This window comes from Chiloscyllium plagiosum, chromosome 9, assembly GCF_004010195.1.
Source record: "Chiloscyllium plagiosum isolate BGI_BamShark_2017 chromosome 9, ASM401019v2, whole genome shotgun sequence".
NCBI classification, from domain to species: Eukaryota; Metazoa; Chordata; class Chondrichthyes; order Orectolobiformes; family Hemiscylliidae; genus Chiloscyllium; species Chiloscyllium plagiosum.
Window position 1 is genome coordinate 77,309,849 of NC_057718.1, and position 16,119 is coordinate 77,325,967.

The 16,119-nt window shown below is 36.7% G+C and overlaps 1 protein-coding gene across 1 annotated transcript in view; it reads left to right on the forward strand.

Annotated features, from left to right (window-relative positions):
- LOC122552959 (centromere protein J-like) overlaps positions 1-8,262 on the forward strand; it is a 129,525-nt gene extending 121,263 nt beyond the window's left edge. The window contains exons 12-14 of the mRNA XM_043696273.1: positions 4,589-4,673; positions 6,490-6,610; positions 7,627-8,262. Coding sequence (XP_043552208.1) covers positions 4,589-4,673; positions 6,490-6,610; positions 7,627-7,816 — 396 coding nt within the window. The 3' untranslated portion in view covers positions 7,817-8,262. The remainder of the gene's footprint in view (positions 1-4,588; positions 4,674-6,489; positions 6,611-7,626) is intronic.
- The last annotated feature ends 7,857 nt before the right edge of the window (positions 8,263-16,119 follow it).

Genomic DNA, 16,119 nt, shown 5'->3' on the forward strand with positions numbered 1-16,119 from the left:
ATTTAGGAAGGAAAGGAAGATAGAAAAGCTGAAGACATGGCTGTGTTAATTAATTATGGTATTAGTGGAACAGAGACAGATGTTTCAAGTTGAGGAAACCAGAAAGTAACACTGTTTAGGTAGAGATGAGAAATGAATGAAGACAAGAAGTCATTGTGTGAATGAAGTACAGGCCCCCTATCAGAAGTCTTTCAATGAGAATGCAAGTTATGGGAATAGACTCAAAATATACCTTTTATTTACAGTGCAAAAAAAACACAAGGTCACAAAAGCACAAAGCAAAATAACAGAACAAAGAACCGAAAACATCAGAAAATCAAATCCAGAAAATCAAATAAGAAAATCACAAAAATCAGAACAACAATGAAAATAATGTATTATACCACAGGCTTTACAATGACAGGCATGTGACTCAATCATATTTAAACTTCTAAGTTTTTGAAACTTTTATACTATTTTCTGAGTAAATTTTACCAGAACTGACAATAAATTAGAAACTTCTCATTACAGGTAAAAGAATATTGACTTTTGATCAGTTCCAACACCATTATGTAGTTTAACACATTCCAGTTAAAATTGCTGTATCTTAACAAAGGGCATAGATAGAGAGAGATTGGTGTTTAATCATTTGTTGTCTGGTTTGAATTCTTTTATGAACTAATTTAGTTCTATAATTGTGGATAAAACAATATGAGATCCAGAATTGTTTTACCTGTGGTTTACAGAGTTGAATCAAATGTCAAATATGGTCATCTGATCTCGAAAGTTGCCATTGTTTTATCTATGGCTTACAGAATATTCTTCAAATGTATGTACTAGCTATGACTGTTCTACTGTTCAAATATTTTTATCTTGAAAATGTTAATTTTACTATCTGTTGGTTTAAGTTGACAGAAGAAAAAATGTTGTCGTCAGCAATATTTGCGAGCAGCCATCTTTTGCTATTCAGTGATGGACAAGATGTCAGCCATCTTATGCTACTTAGTGAAAGCTGGCTCTATCAGTAACCATATAGTAGGATTGAGTATAAAGGAAGCAATGGTGGGTGCTTGTCAGAAGATTATGATGATAATAATGGGGGTTTTAATTTATATGTGTTTTTATTCACTTAAGGAACATGGGCATTGCAGGTAGACAAGTCAGATTTCAAACAGGAATCTGGCTTCACGGATCATATTTTTATTAGTTGTGGTTGAAACAAAGTAGTCTCTCACTGAAATATCTGAAAGCTCTCACTGAAAGCAACTATGCTGCAGATTTTGCTTTAATAATAAAACAGGAATTATTAACAAAAGAAATGAAGATGAAATAGAATAAACCAAATCATCTACTTATAACACCAATTCAAATATTTTAAACATGCAGTAAAACTGAAAGAAACAAAACAGCTTTTGTGAATTACGCAAAACAAGCCCTCATATGGTCCCCCAAACACCACTGATACAATACTCACTCCAGATCCACCATGTCTTACACCTCAGTAGATTTAAGTGACCTGTGACTTCAGTTTTTATACTGGAACTTCTTCCTGGTATTTTTGCACATCTGCTTAAATGCACTCAGATTTAAAAGATCTTTTCAAGGTTTTATCTTGACATCACTGGGATAAACTCCTGGTATGGCACAAGCACTAACTCCTCACTCTAAGGCAAGCCAATACAGTATATATTCTTCCCTTCTCAGGAGCATAGATCTATACAGCTATCCTACTACAAAAACTTCATAGGACTGCTCCACTCAAAGTAAGACTTTAAGCTAAAATTTGCCTTTCTAAGACATGGATGTTTCCCTCAAGCTTAAAGCAAAATCCAGAAATCTTGAACAAACCTAAGGCCCTGATATTTACATTGTAGGGTTGCAAAACAATCTCAAACAAACAAAAATCCATTTGTGATGCACAAAACATATTCAATGCTGAAGTACTGTTTTAAAAGAAATCACCATGGCTATAGAAATAGTTACAAGTTGAATATTCAGTTCATAAGCCCAAATGAACAACAAATGATTTTAAATATGTAGTGTAAATCTCACAGTTTACATCACATGACTTTTCAGATTTCCGAATGCACAGAATAGATACCTCTCAACAAGAGGGCAGGATTTCAAGGGGGAGGATCCACCATCTTATGGTAAACTAAAATAGTTAAAGATGATAAAAACTTTAAAGATAACATATGGTAAAATGGTAGACAGGTTAAAATGTTGATAAAAGATTAGACGAAAGAATACAAGAACAGCAGTTGTATCTGAGTCTGGCTGTATTGAAGGATTGATCACTACACAACTGTTATGAAAACAAAGTCCTATCTTTATATTGAGGTTACCCCCCCATAATGTTGTGTGGCACTATATGGACTTCAGTGGTGAATGAACTAAAAAAGACTACCACACAACCTAGCTTCTTAGAACTGGGCATCAATGAGCTGCTGTGGGCCATCAGCAGCCGCAGAATTATACTCTCGCATCTATAATCTCATAGTCTGACATATCCTGCACTCTACCATTACCAACAAACTAGCAGATCAACCCTGGTTCAATGACGAGTGTAGGTAAGCATACCAGGGGAAGCAAAAATGAAATGCAAACCTGGTGATGCTATATCACAGGACTACTTGAGTGCCAAACAGAATATACAGCAAAAGATAGAGCCAAGAGATTTCACAACCATTAGATCAGCTCTAAGATCTGTAAGCTCTATATATGGTAGTAAGTGATGGGCAATTAATTCACTAGAGGAGGATACTCCACATATTCCGAATATTCTCATTCTCAATGATGGGGGAGCCCAACACATCAGTGCAAAAATAAGTCTGAAATATTTGCAAATATCTTGCCAAAGATGCCAGTGAATGATACACCTCTGCCTTCTTCAAGGTTCTCAGCATCATAGGTGCCAGTCTTCAGTCAGTTTGAATCACTCCATATGTCATGAAATGGCTGGAGGCACTGGATACTGCAAAAACTATGGACCCTGGCAAATTATTAGCAATAATACTAAAGATCTATGCTCTAGAACAAGCCGTGCCTCTATCCAGTTGTTCCAGTACAATTACAACACTGGTATCTACTCAGTAGTGCAGAAAATTGTGCAAATATGTCCTGTACTCAAAAATCAGGACACATCCAACCTGTTCACTAACTACCCCACAAATCTAAATTAAATCATGAAGTGATGGAAGAGTCATTAACAGTGCTATCAAACAGTTGTTGCTTAGCAATTAACTGCTCACTGAAGCTGTTTGGTTTCCACCAAGCATGCACAAAGGAACTGAACTTCAGAGAGTGGTGAGAATAACTGCCTAGGTTCTGCTGCATTTGGACATAGACTGGAACATTTGAGCTGCCCAAGTACAGGCAATGACCATCTCAAGTAAGGAAACCTAACTATTGCCCTTTGACATTCAACGAAAAAACCATGACATTCTCCACTATCAACATCCTGGGAACCACTATTGACCAAAACTGAACTGGAGCAGCCATAAAAATACTGTAATTATAAGAGCAGGTCATAGGCTAAAACTATTACAGCATGTAGTTCACCTCCTGATTCTCCAAAGTCTGTCCACCATCTACAAGACACAAATCAGGAATGTGATGAAATACTCCCAGTTGTTTGGATGAGTGTAACTCCAACAACTTTCAAGAAACTTCATACTACTTAGGATAAAGGAGCCCACTTGATTTGTACTATATTCATAAACATTCACTCCTTCCATCACTAACACACATTAGCAGCAGTGTGTACCGTGAATATGATGGTATTCACCACGACTGCTCAGGCAGAATCTTCCAAACCCATGACCACTACCATCTAGAAGGACAAGTGCAGCAGATATATTAGATCGCCACCAACTGCCAGTACTTCTCCATTACAGTCACCATCCTGATGTGGAAACATATCACTATTTCTTTACCATCACTGGATCAAAATCCTGGATGATGCCCATTCATCAGCACTGCTCTTTTGTTCTCTCCTCCTCACTGTGAGGACATTAGAGATTTTGTGATAGTGCTGTCAGATCATTAGTTCAGACTCCAGAATTTGACTTCTGGGGGTAGTGCTTGTTCTTCCATGACATAATAGCTTCTCACCAATGCTGCAGCACCACATCGGTCAACTAAGTTGCAGTTATTCTTCAGTGTGGCTTATCTTTAAGAAGTAGCCTGCCTTTTAGAATAGCAGATTAGGTGTGTCCTGATGTTTCTGAAAAGCTACTGGTCTTACCTCAGTTGAATGAAGAGGAAACTAGCTGTTTTAAGGAGTAGCCAGCGCTAAACCTACTTGCCAGATGCTACAATCACGTAATGAGGTAGATCCAACAAATTTTCAAGCTGTTCATACTCAATTAGAATTGGCTTTTGCAGGCTGCAGACCATGAACCCTGTGTCTGAAAGTCAGAATAACCAAATTTCGCGTCCACAGTTTCAAGTTCACGTATATGGAAAAACAGGAAGCAAGATACAGGCACCCCTGAACCAAGGTTTGCACTTGAGTAAATGTATGCACGAGTGGAGGGGAAAGCATCAAGAAAGAAAATGTTTTTAAAATGACAGTTTAAAATAATTAACATGTTTTGAACTTTTGTAGATTTATTACTATGCCGATGCAAAGACGACTCATACTACATACCCAAATGGAATGGAGATGTTACAGTTTCCTAATAACCAGATAGGTAGGTGCCTTAATGAAGCTATAGTCAATTATGTCAAATTTATGCTGTATTGGAGAGACAAAGAATGATTTAATATCACTGAAAACAGATTCAGTTGGAAAATTAAAAATCTTGCTGTTTTGAAGATTTGGGGTTGATCATTGCTTTCCTTAGGGCTCATGCCTTACATTTTAGGTTTGCACTCCATTTTTTTTGTGTGCCCTTTCTCTGCCCTTTCTCTCTTTAGTTCAAGAAAGATTGCCAATGGGTTGAAGGTGAATTCTGAGCTTTTCCTAAAACTGTAACTATTTTTATTGCCCTTTGCTGATACTCCATTTAATTGTCTGCATATCTTTAAGATCATCTGCATATTGACATCAGTTCCTGAACCAGCATGCTTCTTCCACATATCTAAGTATGTACCTGGAGCCATGAATAATTATCTTAATAAGCTGACTACAAAGAGATTGAGTTGAATGTTTGGTTCAAATTTACTGCTATTACAAATATTTCAGGTTTAATCTGAATATGTATTGGAAGTTTAGATGTGTATGTCAAAAACTATTCAACTGTGTAATATCACACATCAAGGGAAACATTTATAAAAAATGCACAGTGATTTGAAGCATCTTGAAACATAGTAACTGCTGTATGTTGATCATCATCAGCAGCAATCATTCAATAACCCATGTCCAGGCAAGGTCTGGTCATTCCTTCTATTCCCAGTGTGGAGCATTTCATTGGTCTGGGGAACTATCTCTCATCTAAAGCTGATATCTATGTGAGATCCAACACTGCATCCAATCTGTGGGCACTGACTTTGGAAACCTAAGGATGAGAGTCTTCAACAGCCATGCCATCCATGTTACTAATATCCTTGTTTATCTTTGAGTTCTGATTCTTCTGTATGGCACCAAACCTTGGACTATGTTTAGATGCCACCTCAAAAACCTTGAGAAGTACCATCAATATTTTTAAAAATAAATTATCCACATCAGCTGGGAGGATAAACATACTAACATCAGCTTCCTTAAAGCAGCTAACAGCAGCAGCATTGCGGCCATTATTATTCAAAACCAACTCCACTGGGCCGGCCACGTGCTTAAGATATCTGAGTTCTGAACACAAAAGCAAATCTTACTCATCCACTGACGGAAGGCAGTTGAATGAGAGGAGTACAAAAGAAAGCATTTCAAAGGTTCCCTGAAGGCTTCCCTCAAGAAATGCAACATAGACGCCATTGCTTGGAAGATCCTCATTCAGTGGAAATTGTCTTGGAGTAACCTCCTGTACAATGGGACACAATTCTTTGTGAGTACCTGTCAGCAAGAGGAAGTATGGGAAAGGAACTGCAGAAAGAAATGCCAGCGATCTCAAGGTGAAGAACCAACTCTGCCTCCTGGAAACACTGCCAAGTGTGGCTCTCCAGCTCCAATTTAACATCTAAACCCAAAGGCAAGTTCACTGACAACATCAAATATCCTCCTTACCATACTGAAATTACAACCTGATTATGTGCTATCTCTCAAAGTGAAGTTTGAATCAACATCTACTATCTGCTAAGATATCTACCACTTAAACCAAGTTATTATTCTGACACCAACCTATCTGCATCTTATGTCCACGTTCATGCACTTCCAACAGGTGAAAACAAGGCCCCTCCCTTGCTGAGGGGGCTGTAATTGATGCCAAATATCATAAAATGGAAAATTGGCAGGTGAAGTTGCACATATTGGTCTTTACAATGCTGTTATTTCTTGAACTTTCTTTTAAAATGGTTTTCAAAAAACAATTTTCTTATAATTTTGGTTGAATGTTGCTATTTTTTGTTTTACAGAAAAGCATTACCCTGATGGTAAGAAGGAAATAATATTTCCGGACCAGACAGTTAAACATCTTTTTCCTGATGGTCGGGAAGAGAGTATATTCCCTGATGGAACAATAGTGAATCTTCAAAAGTAAGTGTATTTCTCCCTTATTTTACCCTCAGGTTTGTGTATTTCTCCCATTTCACGATGGAAATTAATGTTTTTCTCTCTTATTCACTTAGGGTTGTTTTATTCACATACCTATTTCATGTACTTTCAATTCTTGTTTGAGATACATTTTGCTCCTGTCTTCCGACCCAACTGGTCCAAATTACTCGATAGCTTTTCCTTGCCAACTCATTGTTCATTAGTTCTTATGTATATTCTTGTCCTGAAAATACTGATTGCTTCTTATGAAGTTATCATATTGTTTTAATACTATATTGATGATTAAATCATTTTCAAAATATTAATGGCAGACAAATGCATCTTAGAACACTGGAATGGTTACTTGTCCAGTTATCCACTTGGAAGTAAACAAATTCCACAACTTACATCCTTTCCTGTCAGATCCTGTAACCTGTCATTTCTACTTTTCCAGAACTCCATTGGTTTTCTGTGATCCAGGAAACTAACTACATTAAACATCCTTGCTTTGCTTTAATTTCTCCATGCCATGCAATATAATACCTAAGCTCTCTAAAACAAAAATAGAAATTGCTGGAGAAACTCAGCAGGCCTGGCAGCATCTGCAGAGAGAAAGCAGAGTCAATGTTTTCAATGACCCATCTTCAGAACACCTCAGCTCTCTATTCTAGCCATACATCTTCACATTGGTTCTCCATTATTCTGATTACTGTCAGATTATTCTTTATTCACCACTCCCTCCATTGTTATTAATGGAATTGTCTTGGAGTAACCTCCTGTACAATGGGACACAATTCTTTGTGAGTATAGACTTATCAAGATTCTGGTTATTGTTTTTAAAATATTGGCTAAAACATTTAGCTGTAACAATACCAGATGGTGCCCCATAAAACAGCTATGGCAATATTAAATATTCAATGCACATAGAACCTCATTATCTTTCCCAAAAAGTTATTGCTTTGGTGTAAAATATGAAAATCACAATGTGTTCAGTTTCTGAATGTTTGATTCTTTCTAAGCAATGGAGATAAAACTATTGAATTCAACAATGGACAGAGGGAGATCCACACATCACAGTATAAACGCAGGGAGTACCCTGATGGAACCATAAAGACTGTATATTCTAATGGGCGACAGGAAACAAAGTACTCCACAGGACGAGTCCGAATAAAAGACAAAGAAGGAAATATCATTCTTGATAAAAAGTGACTGACAAGACTTCTGTTTTGTATTATTGTGAATTGCTGTATTCGGTTTTGGTATAGGTGTTGGGATGGGATCAAACTGAGTTGCAATATTTATGTAGCAGCAAAACAATTTCATAATTCAATCCTGATTTCAAATGATTTTACATGATTTGCTTTAAGTACAAAATATTGAATGTTCTTTGCTCAGGATCTGAGCCATTGTTGCTTGTGCATAATAACAAATTTGTTAACTTGGAAGATTAATTCATCTTTATGTGCACAGGCAGTAGAATTTTGTTTGAGAAAAATTGAAATGAAAAATATGTGTGTCATCTCTGAGCCGCTTTACTCCTGATTAGGGTTGCTACCTCTTGGATTGTCCTAGAGTCTCCTGGAGAAACCTGAAGTAAAATCATAGGGACATTAAAATTATATTTATAATTCTGTTTGTAATTTTACAGCATTTGAGAAGAGCAACAAGACTGTTTATTTTCTAGATGGGCAAGTTGGAGGTACAAAGTTATATGATAAAATCTATTGGAATACATCTAAAAAGACTTGCCAATCTATCTTGATGTTATTATTTTATTCTATGATTATTACCATTAATTTATAACTCTTTCTCCTCTTCACTATATGTAATAAGATTTATTAGTCTTTTTGAAATGTTCACCACATGCAGTACATCAAGTGTGATAACAAAAGCAATTTAGAAACATTGAGATCACGTGACTTCACAGAGTATTGAAAACTAATAGGCAAAATAATCAATCCCAAAAAAATGTTATTTGTCATGATATCTTTGCCCTAATTAGAATTACTTAAATTATACAGATTGTACAGTGCAGAAACAAGTCATTCAGCTCAGTGAGTGTTCAATTCCATTCGCAACTCCGCAGAATTTAATCAGTCTATGCTTGTCTACAGAAACATCAGAACAATACACAGACTTGGACCAATCGCAGACAAGTAATTTTTGGGTTACACAAATGCCAGAAAATGAACATTGTCAACAAGACAGTACCTAATTACCTACTTTGATATTCAGTTATACTACCATCACTGAATATCCCACCATCAATATCCTAGGGATCTGCACATTAATCAGAAGTTTATCTGGACTACTCAAAGAAAACAAATAAATACAGCAGGCCAGAGTCAGGGAATTTTGCATTGAATAACTCATCTTGAGATTCTTCAGGGTCTGTTCACTAATTGAAAGGGACCTGATTATGTGCTATCTCTCAGAAGTATGAAGTTTTTACAAATTGCCTGGTTGAGTGCAGTTCCAACTACACTTGAGTCTCAGATCCATCCATATCAAAACAGCTTACTTAATCAGTATCTCAACCACCATGCAAAATTTTAACTTTCTTTAATATTCCTGCAGTATGTACCATTTCCATCATGAATTGCAGCAAAATTCCAAGGGTCCTTCAATAACATCTGCCACTTAAAAAGTAATTGAGAACAGGCCAAAGGGAGCCCTATTAGCTGCATGTTCCCCTTCAAGTCACCCTATCCTTTCTTCATCATTATTCAAAATCTTGGAACACCCTCCCACTGTGGAAGTACCTTCCCTATGGAATACAGCCGCCCAAAAAGATGGCTAATCACCATCTGCTCAATGGCAAGTTGATAGATATACAAAGATAGATAGAGGTAGTGTTGAGGAAGTGGGTAAGCTGCAGAAGGACTTGGACAGGGTAGGAGAGTGGGCAAAGAACTGGCAGATGGAATATAACTTGAGAAAGTGTGAGTGTATGCACTTTGGTAGGAAGAATTGAGGAGTAGACTATTTTCTAAATTAAGAAAAGCTTCAGAAACCTAAAAAAAAGTCATGAGGGGCAAATTCTTTTACACAGAGAGTGTTTCGTTATGAAATGAACTTCCAGAGTGTATGGTTACACATTTAAAAGACATTTGGATAAGTACATGAATAAAAGGTATGTGGAGGGATATGGGCCAAGTGCAGGTAGGTGGGACTAGTTTAGTTTGCGATTATGGTAACATTATGGACTGATTTGATCGGAGGGTCTGTTTCCATGTTGTATTACTATGATTGATTAGTTGAACTTGTAAAACATTGAAACAGCAAAAAGCCACTTAAGCCTGTTCTACCATTCAAGAAGATAATGACTGATTTGTGACAACTCCATTTACCAACCTTTGTCCCACATCCTTTCATAACTTTGGTTAGTTAAAAAAAACTACCAATAAAAATTAACTTATATTAATATGTACAAGTGAATCCCAACTTCCTCCTAAAAAGTCTGGCTTGATTCTTTAGATATTGCCTTGCTTAATATTTCCTATAATCACACATTAATTAATTGAGGGAATAAACTTTATGTTTTCTTCCCAGTGTTTCTATCTCTCCAAGTCATACATTGAGCCAACGTGGTCAGTTTTCTTTGTGTTTACATTAATGCTTGGCTGAGCAAGTTGCAAGAAGATGCATGAATGCATTCCAGAGATAACTTTCTCTGTTGATTTATTCCTTTCTTCCAATGGGAAGGTTACCTTCTCCTCCTTTATCCACATTGGTGAGATTAAGAACTCAGTTTAGGATCAGAGGAGATCTCCATGCATCTCTGCATTTCAAGGTGTGGCACACGCATTGTTATTTCTTAGAAGCCCAGTCTCTAAATAAAACATAGCAATACAACTGCTGACCATTGGACAGCCCAAAGGTTCTCATTTGCCCACCTCTGAAACAAGATAGTTAGATGTAATTTGCATTCTGCTATTTGCAGAAAAAGAATTAAACAACCATTACCTGTATACAGTAGTGGATTTGGCAAGTGATTCCATTTGCTTCATTACCTGTTATTTTTATTTCTTAGTGTCTGTCACTGCTTGGTGTTGGATAACTTTGCTGGCCATAATGACAGCTTAGAGGTTTCCTACTGAATATATACAAAATGTCTTCGCATGTTAATGATCAGGAAACATTAATGAGCAACCTGAGTAGTTGTTTCAAAATGTTAACACTGCTTTTACTTTCCAGAAGTGTTTGGATGAAATCAGTCTGCATGTGGTAACAACAGACATAAGTGGGGATTATTTTGATTTCTGGTCTGTTATATATCTCTCTTGATTTTAAATTCTCCCCACTTCAATGGAAATGAAAATTCAAAAGATGTATAATATGTAGTTAATTTTAATTGTTTGTTTTGCACTCTTGCTAAATCACAATCCAAATGCACAAATGATTCATTTCTCCCCTCAGTCATTTAACTTGTAAATAAAATGTTGGCTACAAATCAAAACAATTTTTAAAATATTTTAACTGAATTTAAATTATTTTATAAAAGATCCTGATTAAAATACAGTTCTTTTTCTCTTACAGACTTAAAGTAATTCCTTATCTTTATATATCATGTACCATATTATTTAGTGACATGGCATTGAAAAAAAGGTTATAGTGAAAAGTTACAGTAATGTTTGATTTATGTCATGAATTTTTCTATTTGCAACATTTTGCTATATAACTTAAACTTTATAATATGTTAATATTCAATAAATATTAGACATTTTTCAGTAACTAGTATGACAGTGTATGTTTTACTTCTTTGTAATGTGATGGAGATTTTGTTGTTCCACTAGTTGCTCTAATGTTTAATTTCTAGCAATTGTAGCCAGTTATGACCATATTTCCTTTTGCATCTTAACAACATTGTTAGACAATATTATACATTATTACTATATAACACAATATAGTGGTAGTCTTATAGTTATATAGTGATAATGTGGATTGTCCTAGACATTCTGTTTTCTGTTTTACATGTTGGCTGCTGAGCTGTATATGAACAATTTGATTGTCACATGATTGACATGGCAGTGAGTCATGAAAGGTCAGGCAAAATTGAAGATTCAGCTAGTTTGTACAATGATGGCTCATTTCACCCTGTTAACCACATGAACACTTACTTGGTAATTGTTAGTGCTGGCTAGTTTTAAGCACTATAATTGAACAATGAGAATAATGTAGCTGAAAATATTCATGCTTTCAAAACAGAAAATGATGATAATACCAATGTTGCAAATCAGCTTCAATTTCTTTTAGGTATAGAAAAACATTTTACAAATTATATCGTAAAGGCAAATGGACAATAAACTGGCAGGTAAATTATAAATAAATTAGAGTGTAGCATATGTTATATAATCTGACTATATATGCCTGAGATCCACAAAGTTATAGTACTTGCATATGCAGATCTACTCCCTTGTTACAAATGTTGATAGGACCATGGCTGAAGTCATTAGAGGAGAGGGATGGCTTGTGAAGCAAGCTCAACCTCTTCTCTCACAGCTACTGGAGTTGCTACCCTGCTCAGGCAGGCCATCTGATTCCAAATCTGTGTCCATCATGATTATTGGGCCAATTTAGCACCTGCTAATGAAGACCTACATCCCCAAGGAATCTTGAAGCATATAGTTTAATAAATATCAAAACATTTCTTGTTGATGTCCTCATTTTTTTTTAAGCTGATGTCTCAAAATAATTCAAACTTGTTGAAGTCAAATAAAAGTAAAGGCCATAACGTTGTGTTTGCATTTATGTTGAGCAAATTATTATTGTTTTATATATATATTAAATTGATGTTAAAGTGTCCAGTCCAGATTAGTTTCACCTTTTAATAGTTTAATACTACATATTTAGAGCACATTATATTCCTATCCAACAGCTGAATGCATTGTATGGATTGGTGTGCTAAATTATTTTAATTGTTTACTAACCATATGTAGCAAGTTCCCATTAATTTCAGTACAGCAATCCACACTTGGCCAGGCTATCTACCATCTTGCAAAGAATACTAATTTAGCATGGTGTAATTCGATCACTGTTTGACCTTCATTTGCAGCTATTGTCTGGACTAATATTATACAGGTATGGGTTTAATTAATTTAATAACATATCACATACAAATAATTGTCATATTTCCTTAACCATTTTACAGGGTTTTGAAATAGCAATAAAATCTGATTTAAAAGTTTCTAAAGTAACAATATGAAATACAGATGATTAACACATTTCTCTCAGTTGTTAAAATAGCCATAATGCTGTTTAAAACAAGTAAGTTAATGCCACCTTTAAAAGAGCAAAATATAGAATTTTGAATGAGTATACTAACAGTTTAAACACTGTTTTTCCTATGCATAGTGTGAGTGCAAAAGTTTTCAGATTTAGTTTAATAATTTATTTCAGTTTAATTATTGTACACATATCCTTGTGCTTTCAAGAACTTGTATTGGTTTGGTTAGTAATTGCACCACCCCTTATGAGAATAGTTCTAAGACACTGTGTGGAATGAGCTTCATTAGGAGCATGAGAGAGAGAGAGAGAGATCAGGTACAGCACATAAAGAGGAGAGTGGACAGTGTGAGAAGGGCAGCAGCAGCAGCAGATAAGGAAAAAAGGTAGTTGATTGGTGAGTTTATTTAGTCTCTTTTGATTGGCTAAGTAGTATAAGTCAGGAGACATTATTGTAGCTAGAGTTAAGAAATTCACCTTTAAAATATTTAACATCCAAATTAATTAAATAGAATCGAGATGGCTAGGTAGGCGATGTGTTACAGTTGTAGTATGTGGGAGCCAGTGGATGCTGATGTCAGACCACATCTGTGGCAAGTCTTGGCTGATGAAGGAAATTCCACTCAAAATGGATGTACTGGAGTCCAACCTGCCAACACTGCAACACATTAAGGAGGGAAGGTGAGAAGGAGGTACCTGGACACTGTTTCAGGAGACTGTTACATTAATTGCAGCAATTTGGACCATGGTTGCAGAGAGGAGGGTGTGATTGTAAATGTAAGCAGGTAGGGGGAGCCAGATGATGTAAAAACATGTGTGAGGACATGTTGTGATGAGGACATAAGGAATCCTCAAGAAGATGTAGTTAAGTTGAGTGGGTGGGCAAAAACCTGGCAGATGGAGTTTAATTTCAGAAATGTCATGCATTTTAGTAAGAAGAATCAAAAGGCAGACTATTATTTAAATAGAGGGAGATTCCAAAAACATGAAATGCAGAGGGATCGTGTGTTCTTATGCATGAAATGCAACAAGTTAGTACTGTAATTAAGAAAGCAAAAGGATTTTTGATCTTTATTGGTGGAGTTTAAAAACAATTTTGGGTTTTATATTTAAGAAAGCATACTCTGGCATTGGAAACAGTGCAAAAGAGATTCACTAGGCTGATTGAACGGATTGAATGGGATTGACAGATTGACTTATCAAGATCGGTTAAACCGGTTAAGCTTTTGTTTATTAGAGTTTAGGAGAATCACATGCAAATTTATTAAAACATACAAGATTTTGAGGAGGCTTGACAGTGAAGATGATGATATAATGTTACCATGAGTGAGAGAGTCTTGAATTATGAGTTATAATTACAGAATAAAGAGACTCTCATCCAGAACTGAGATAGGAAGGAAATTGTAGCAAATGTCTGGAATTCTTTACTCCAGAGGCTTGTGGAGGCTAAATCACTGAAAATATTTAAAGAGGAGGTAAATACATCTTTTTTTCACAAATTCAGAGATTGAGAGACATGAGGAGCTAACATGAAAGAGGGTTTGAGGGATAGGGCAGATCAGCCATGATCTGGGTAGCACAGTGTTTGGCGTTGCTGTCTCACAGCGCCAGGGATCTGATTTCAATTCCACTCTGGGGTGGCGCTCAAAGCACCATGCCTGCAATAATATTTTAGGACACCTGAGGCAAAAACATGGATTTGAATGCTTCCAGTCCCAGAACAATGTGGGCAATGACAAATCATTTGGGAAAATATGGTAAGGTCGAGAAATGAAATTCTCAACATTGAGAAAAGTCCAATTTTAAACCCAAGGTTTAAATGGTGAGCCAAGAATCTCACTACTGTGCAGCGAAAGGTCTATTGGCATGCATTTACTTCACATTAGTAGCTCATCTTGCCTGATTTAAGTACAGCTTGCTACTCTCCCACACAGCAGACAGAAACTTGACAAAAGCAATCCCATGAAAGTGGAAGTGGGTACCTGGCATCTCCAGCTCATCACTTGCTCCTGCAGTCCTCCATTCTGAACAATCTTTAACATTTCTGGGTATGCTCTATTTGTCTTGACTTCCTGTGCTATCTGTCCACAGAGGTTAGCATAAGGTGCACACCAATCTCATCACATCCTCATGGGACATTTCTGATCCACTTAGAAAGCAGTTCTCCACTTTCGAGTGCAGCAATACATATAATGTTGCTATCAGAAAACTATGCACACAGGGACAGGCAGCCATCTCATGTGTTGGAATGGGGTGTACCTCAGGGTTCTTCACTTGCTCTCTAGGCGCTCAACCCAATTCTTAGATTCTCACAGAGTCTTTGCATTGCCTTGTCTTTTTTTATGCATTGCTGCCTCATTCAGAACTTATCTGCTAACAATATTTCTCTCTTGCCTTGCTATTTAGTGCTGATACAAAGCCAGACAGCTTGTCACAGTTATTAGCAGGGATCAATCAGAAGTATGGACATTGTGGAGTCATAAAGCATGGAAACAGACTCTTCGGTCCAACCAGTCCATGCCAACCATGTTCCCAAACCAAACTAGTCTCACCTGCCTGTGCTTGGCCCATATCTCTCCAAACCTTTTCTATTCATTAACTTATACAAATGTGTTTTAAACATTGTAACTGTACCTGCATCCACCACTGAATCTGGCAGATCATTCCACACATGAACCAATCTGTGTAAAAAGGTTGTTTCTCATGTCCATTGGAAATCTTTCTCCTCTCCCCTTAAAATATGCCCCTAGTTTTGAACTCCTCCACCCCAGGGAAAAGACCCTTGTCATTCATTTTATTTGTGCTCCTCATGATTTTATAAGCCTCAACGTCATCCCTCACCCTCTTATACTTTAGAGAAAAAAGTCCTAGTCTTTCCAGTCTATTTTTATATCTCAAACCCTCCATTCTTGGCAACATCCTTAAACCTTTTCTGAACCTTCTCTAGTTTAATATCCTTGCGTTGTATAGCACTGTGCTATGCCAATCTCACACCTATATCATGTGCAAACAATTTATGTGGCAAACACAGTACGTGCATGTCAGCTAGGTATTTTGCAGATGCTGGAGATCAGAGCTGAAAAATGTGTTGCTGGAAAAGCGCAGCAGGTCAGGCAGCATCCAAGAAGCAGGAGAATTGACGTTTCGGGCAAAGGCTCTTCTTCAGGAATGAGGAGGGTGTGCCAAGCAGGCTAAGATAAAAGGTAGGGAGGAGGGACTTGGGGGAGGGGCGTTGGGAATGCGATAGGTGTATGGACGTTAAGGTGAGGGTGATAGGCCGGAGAGGG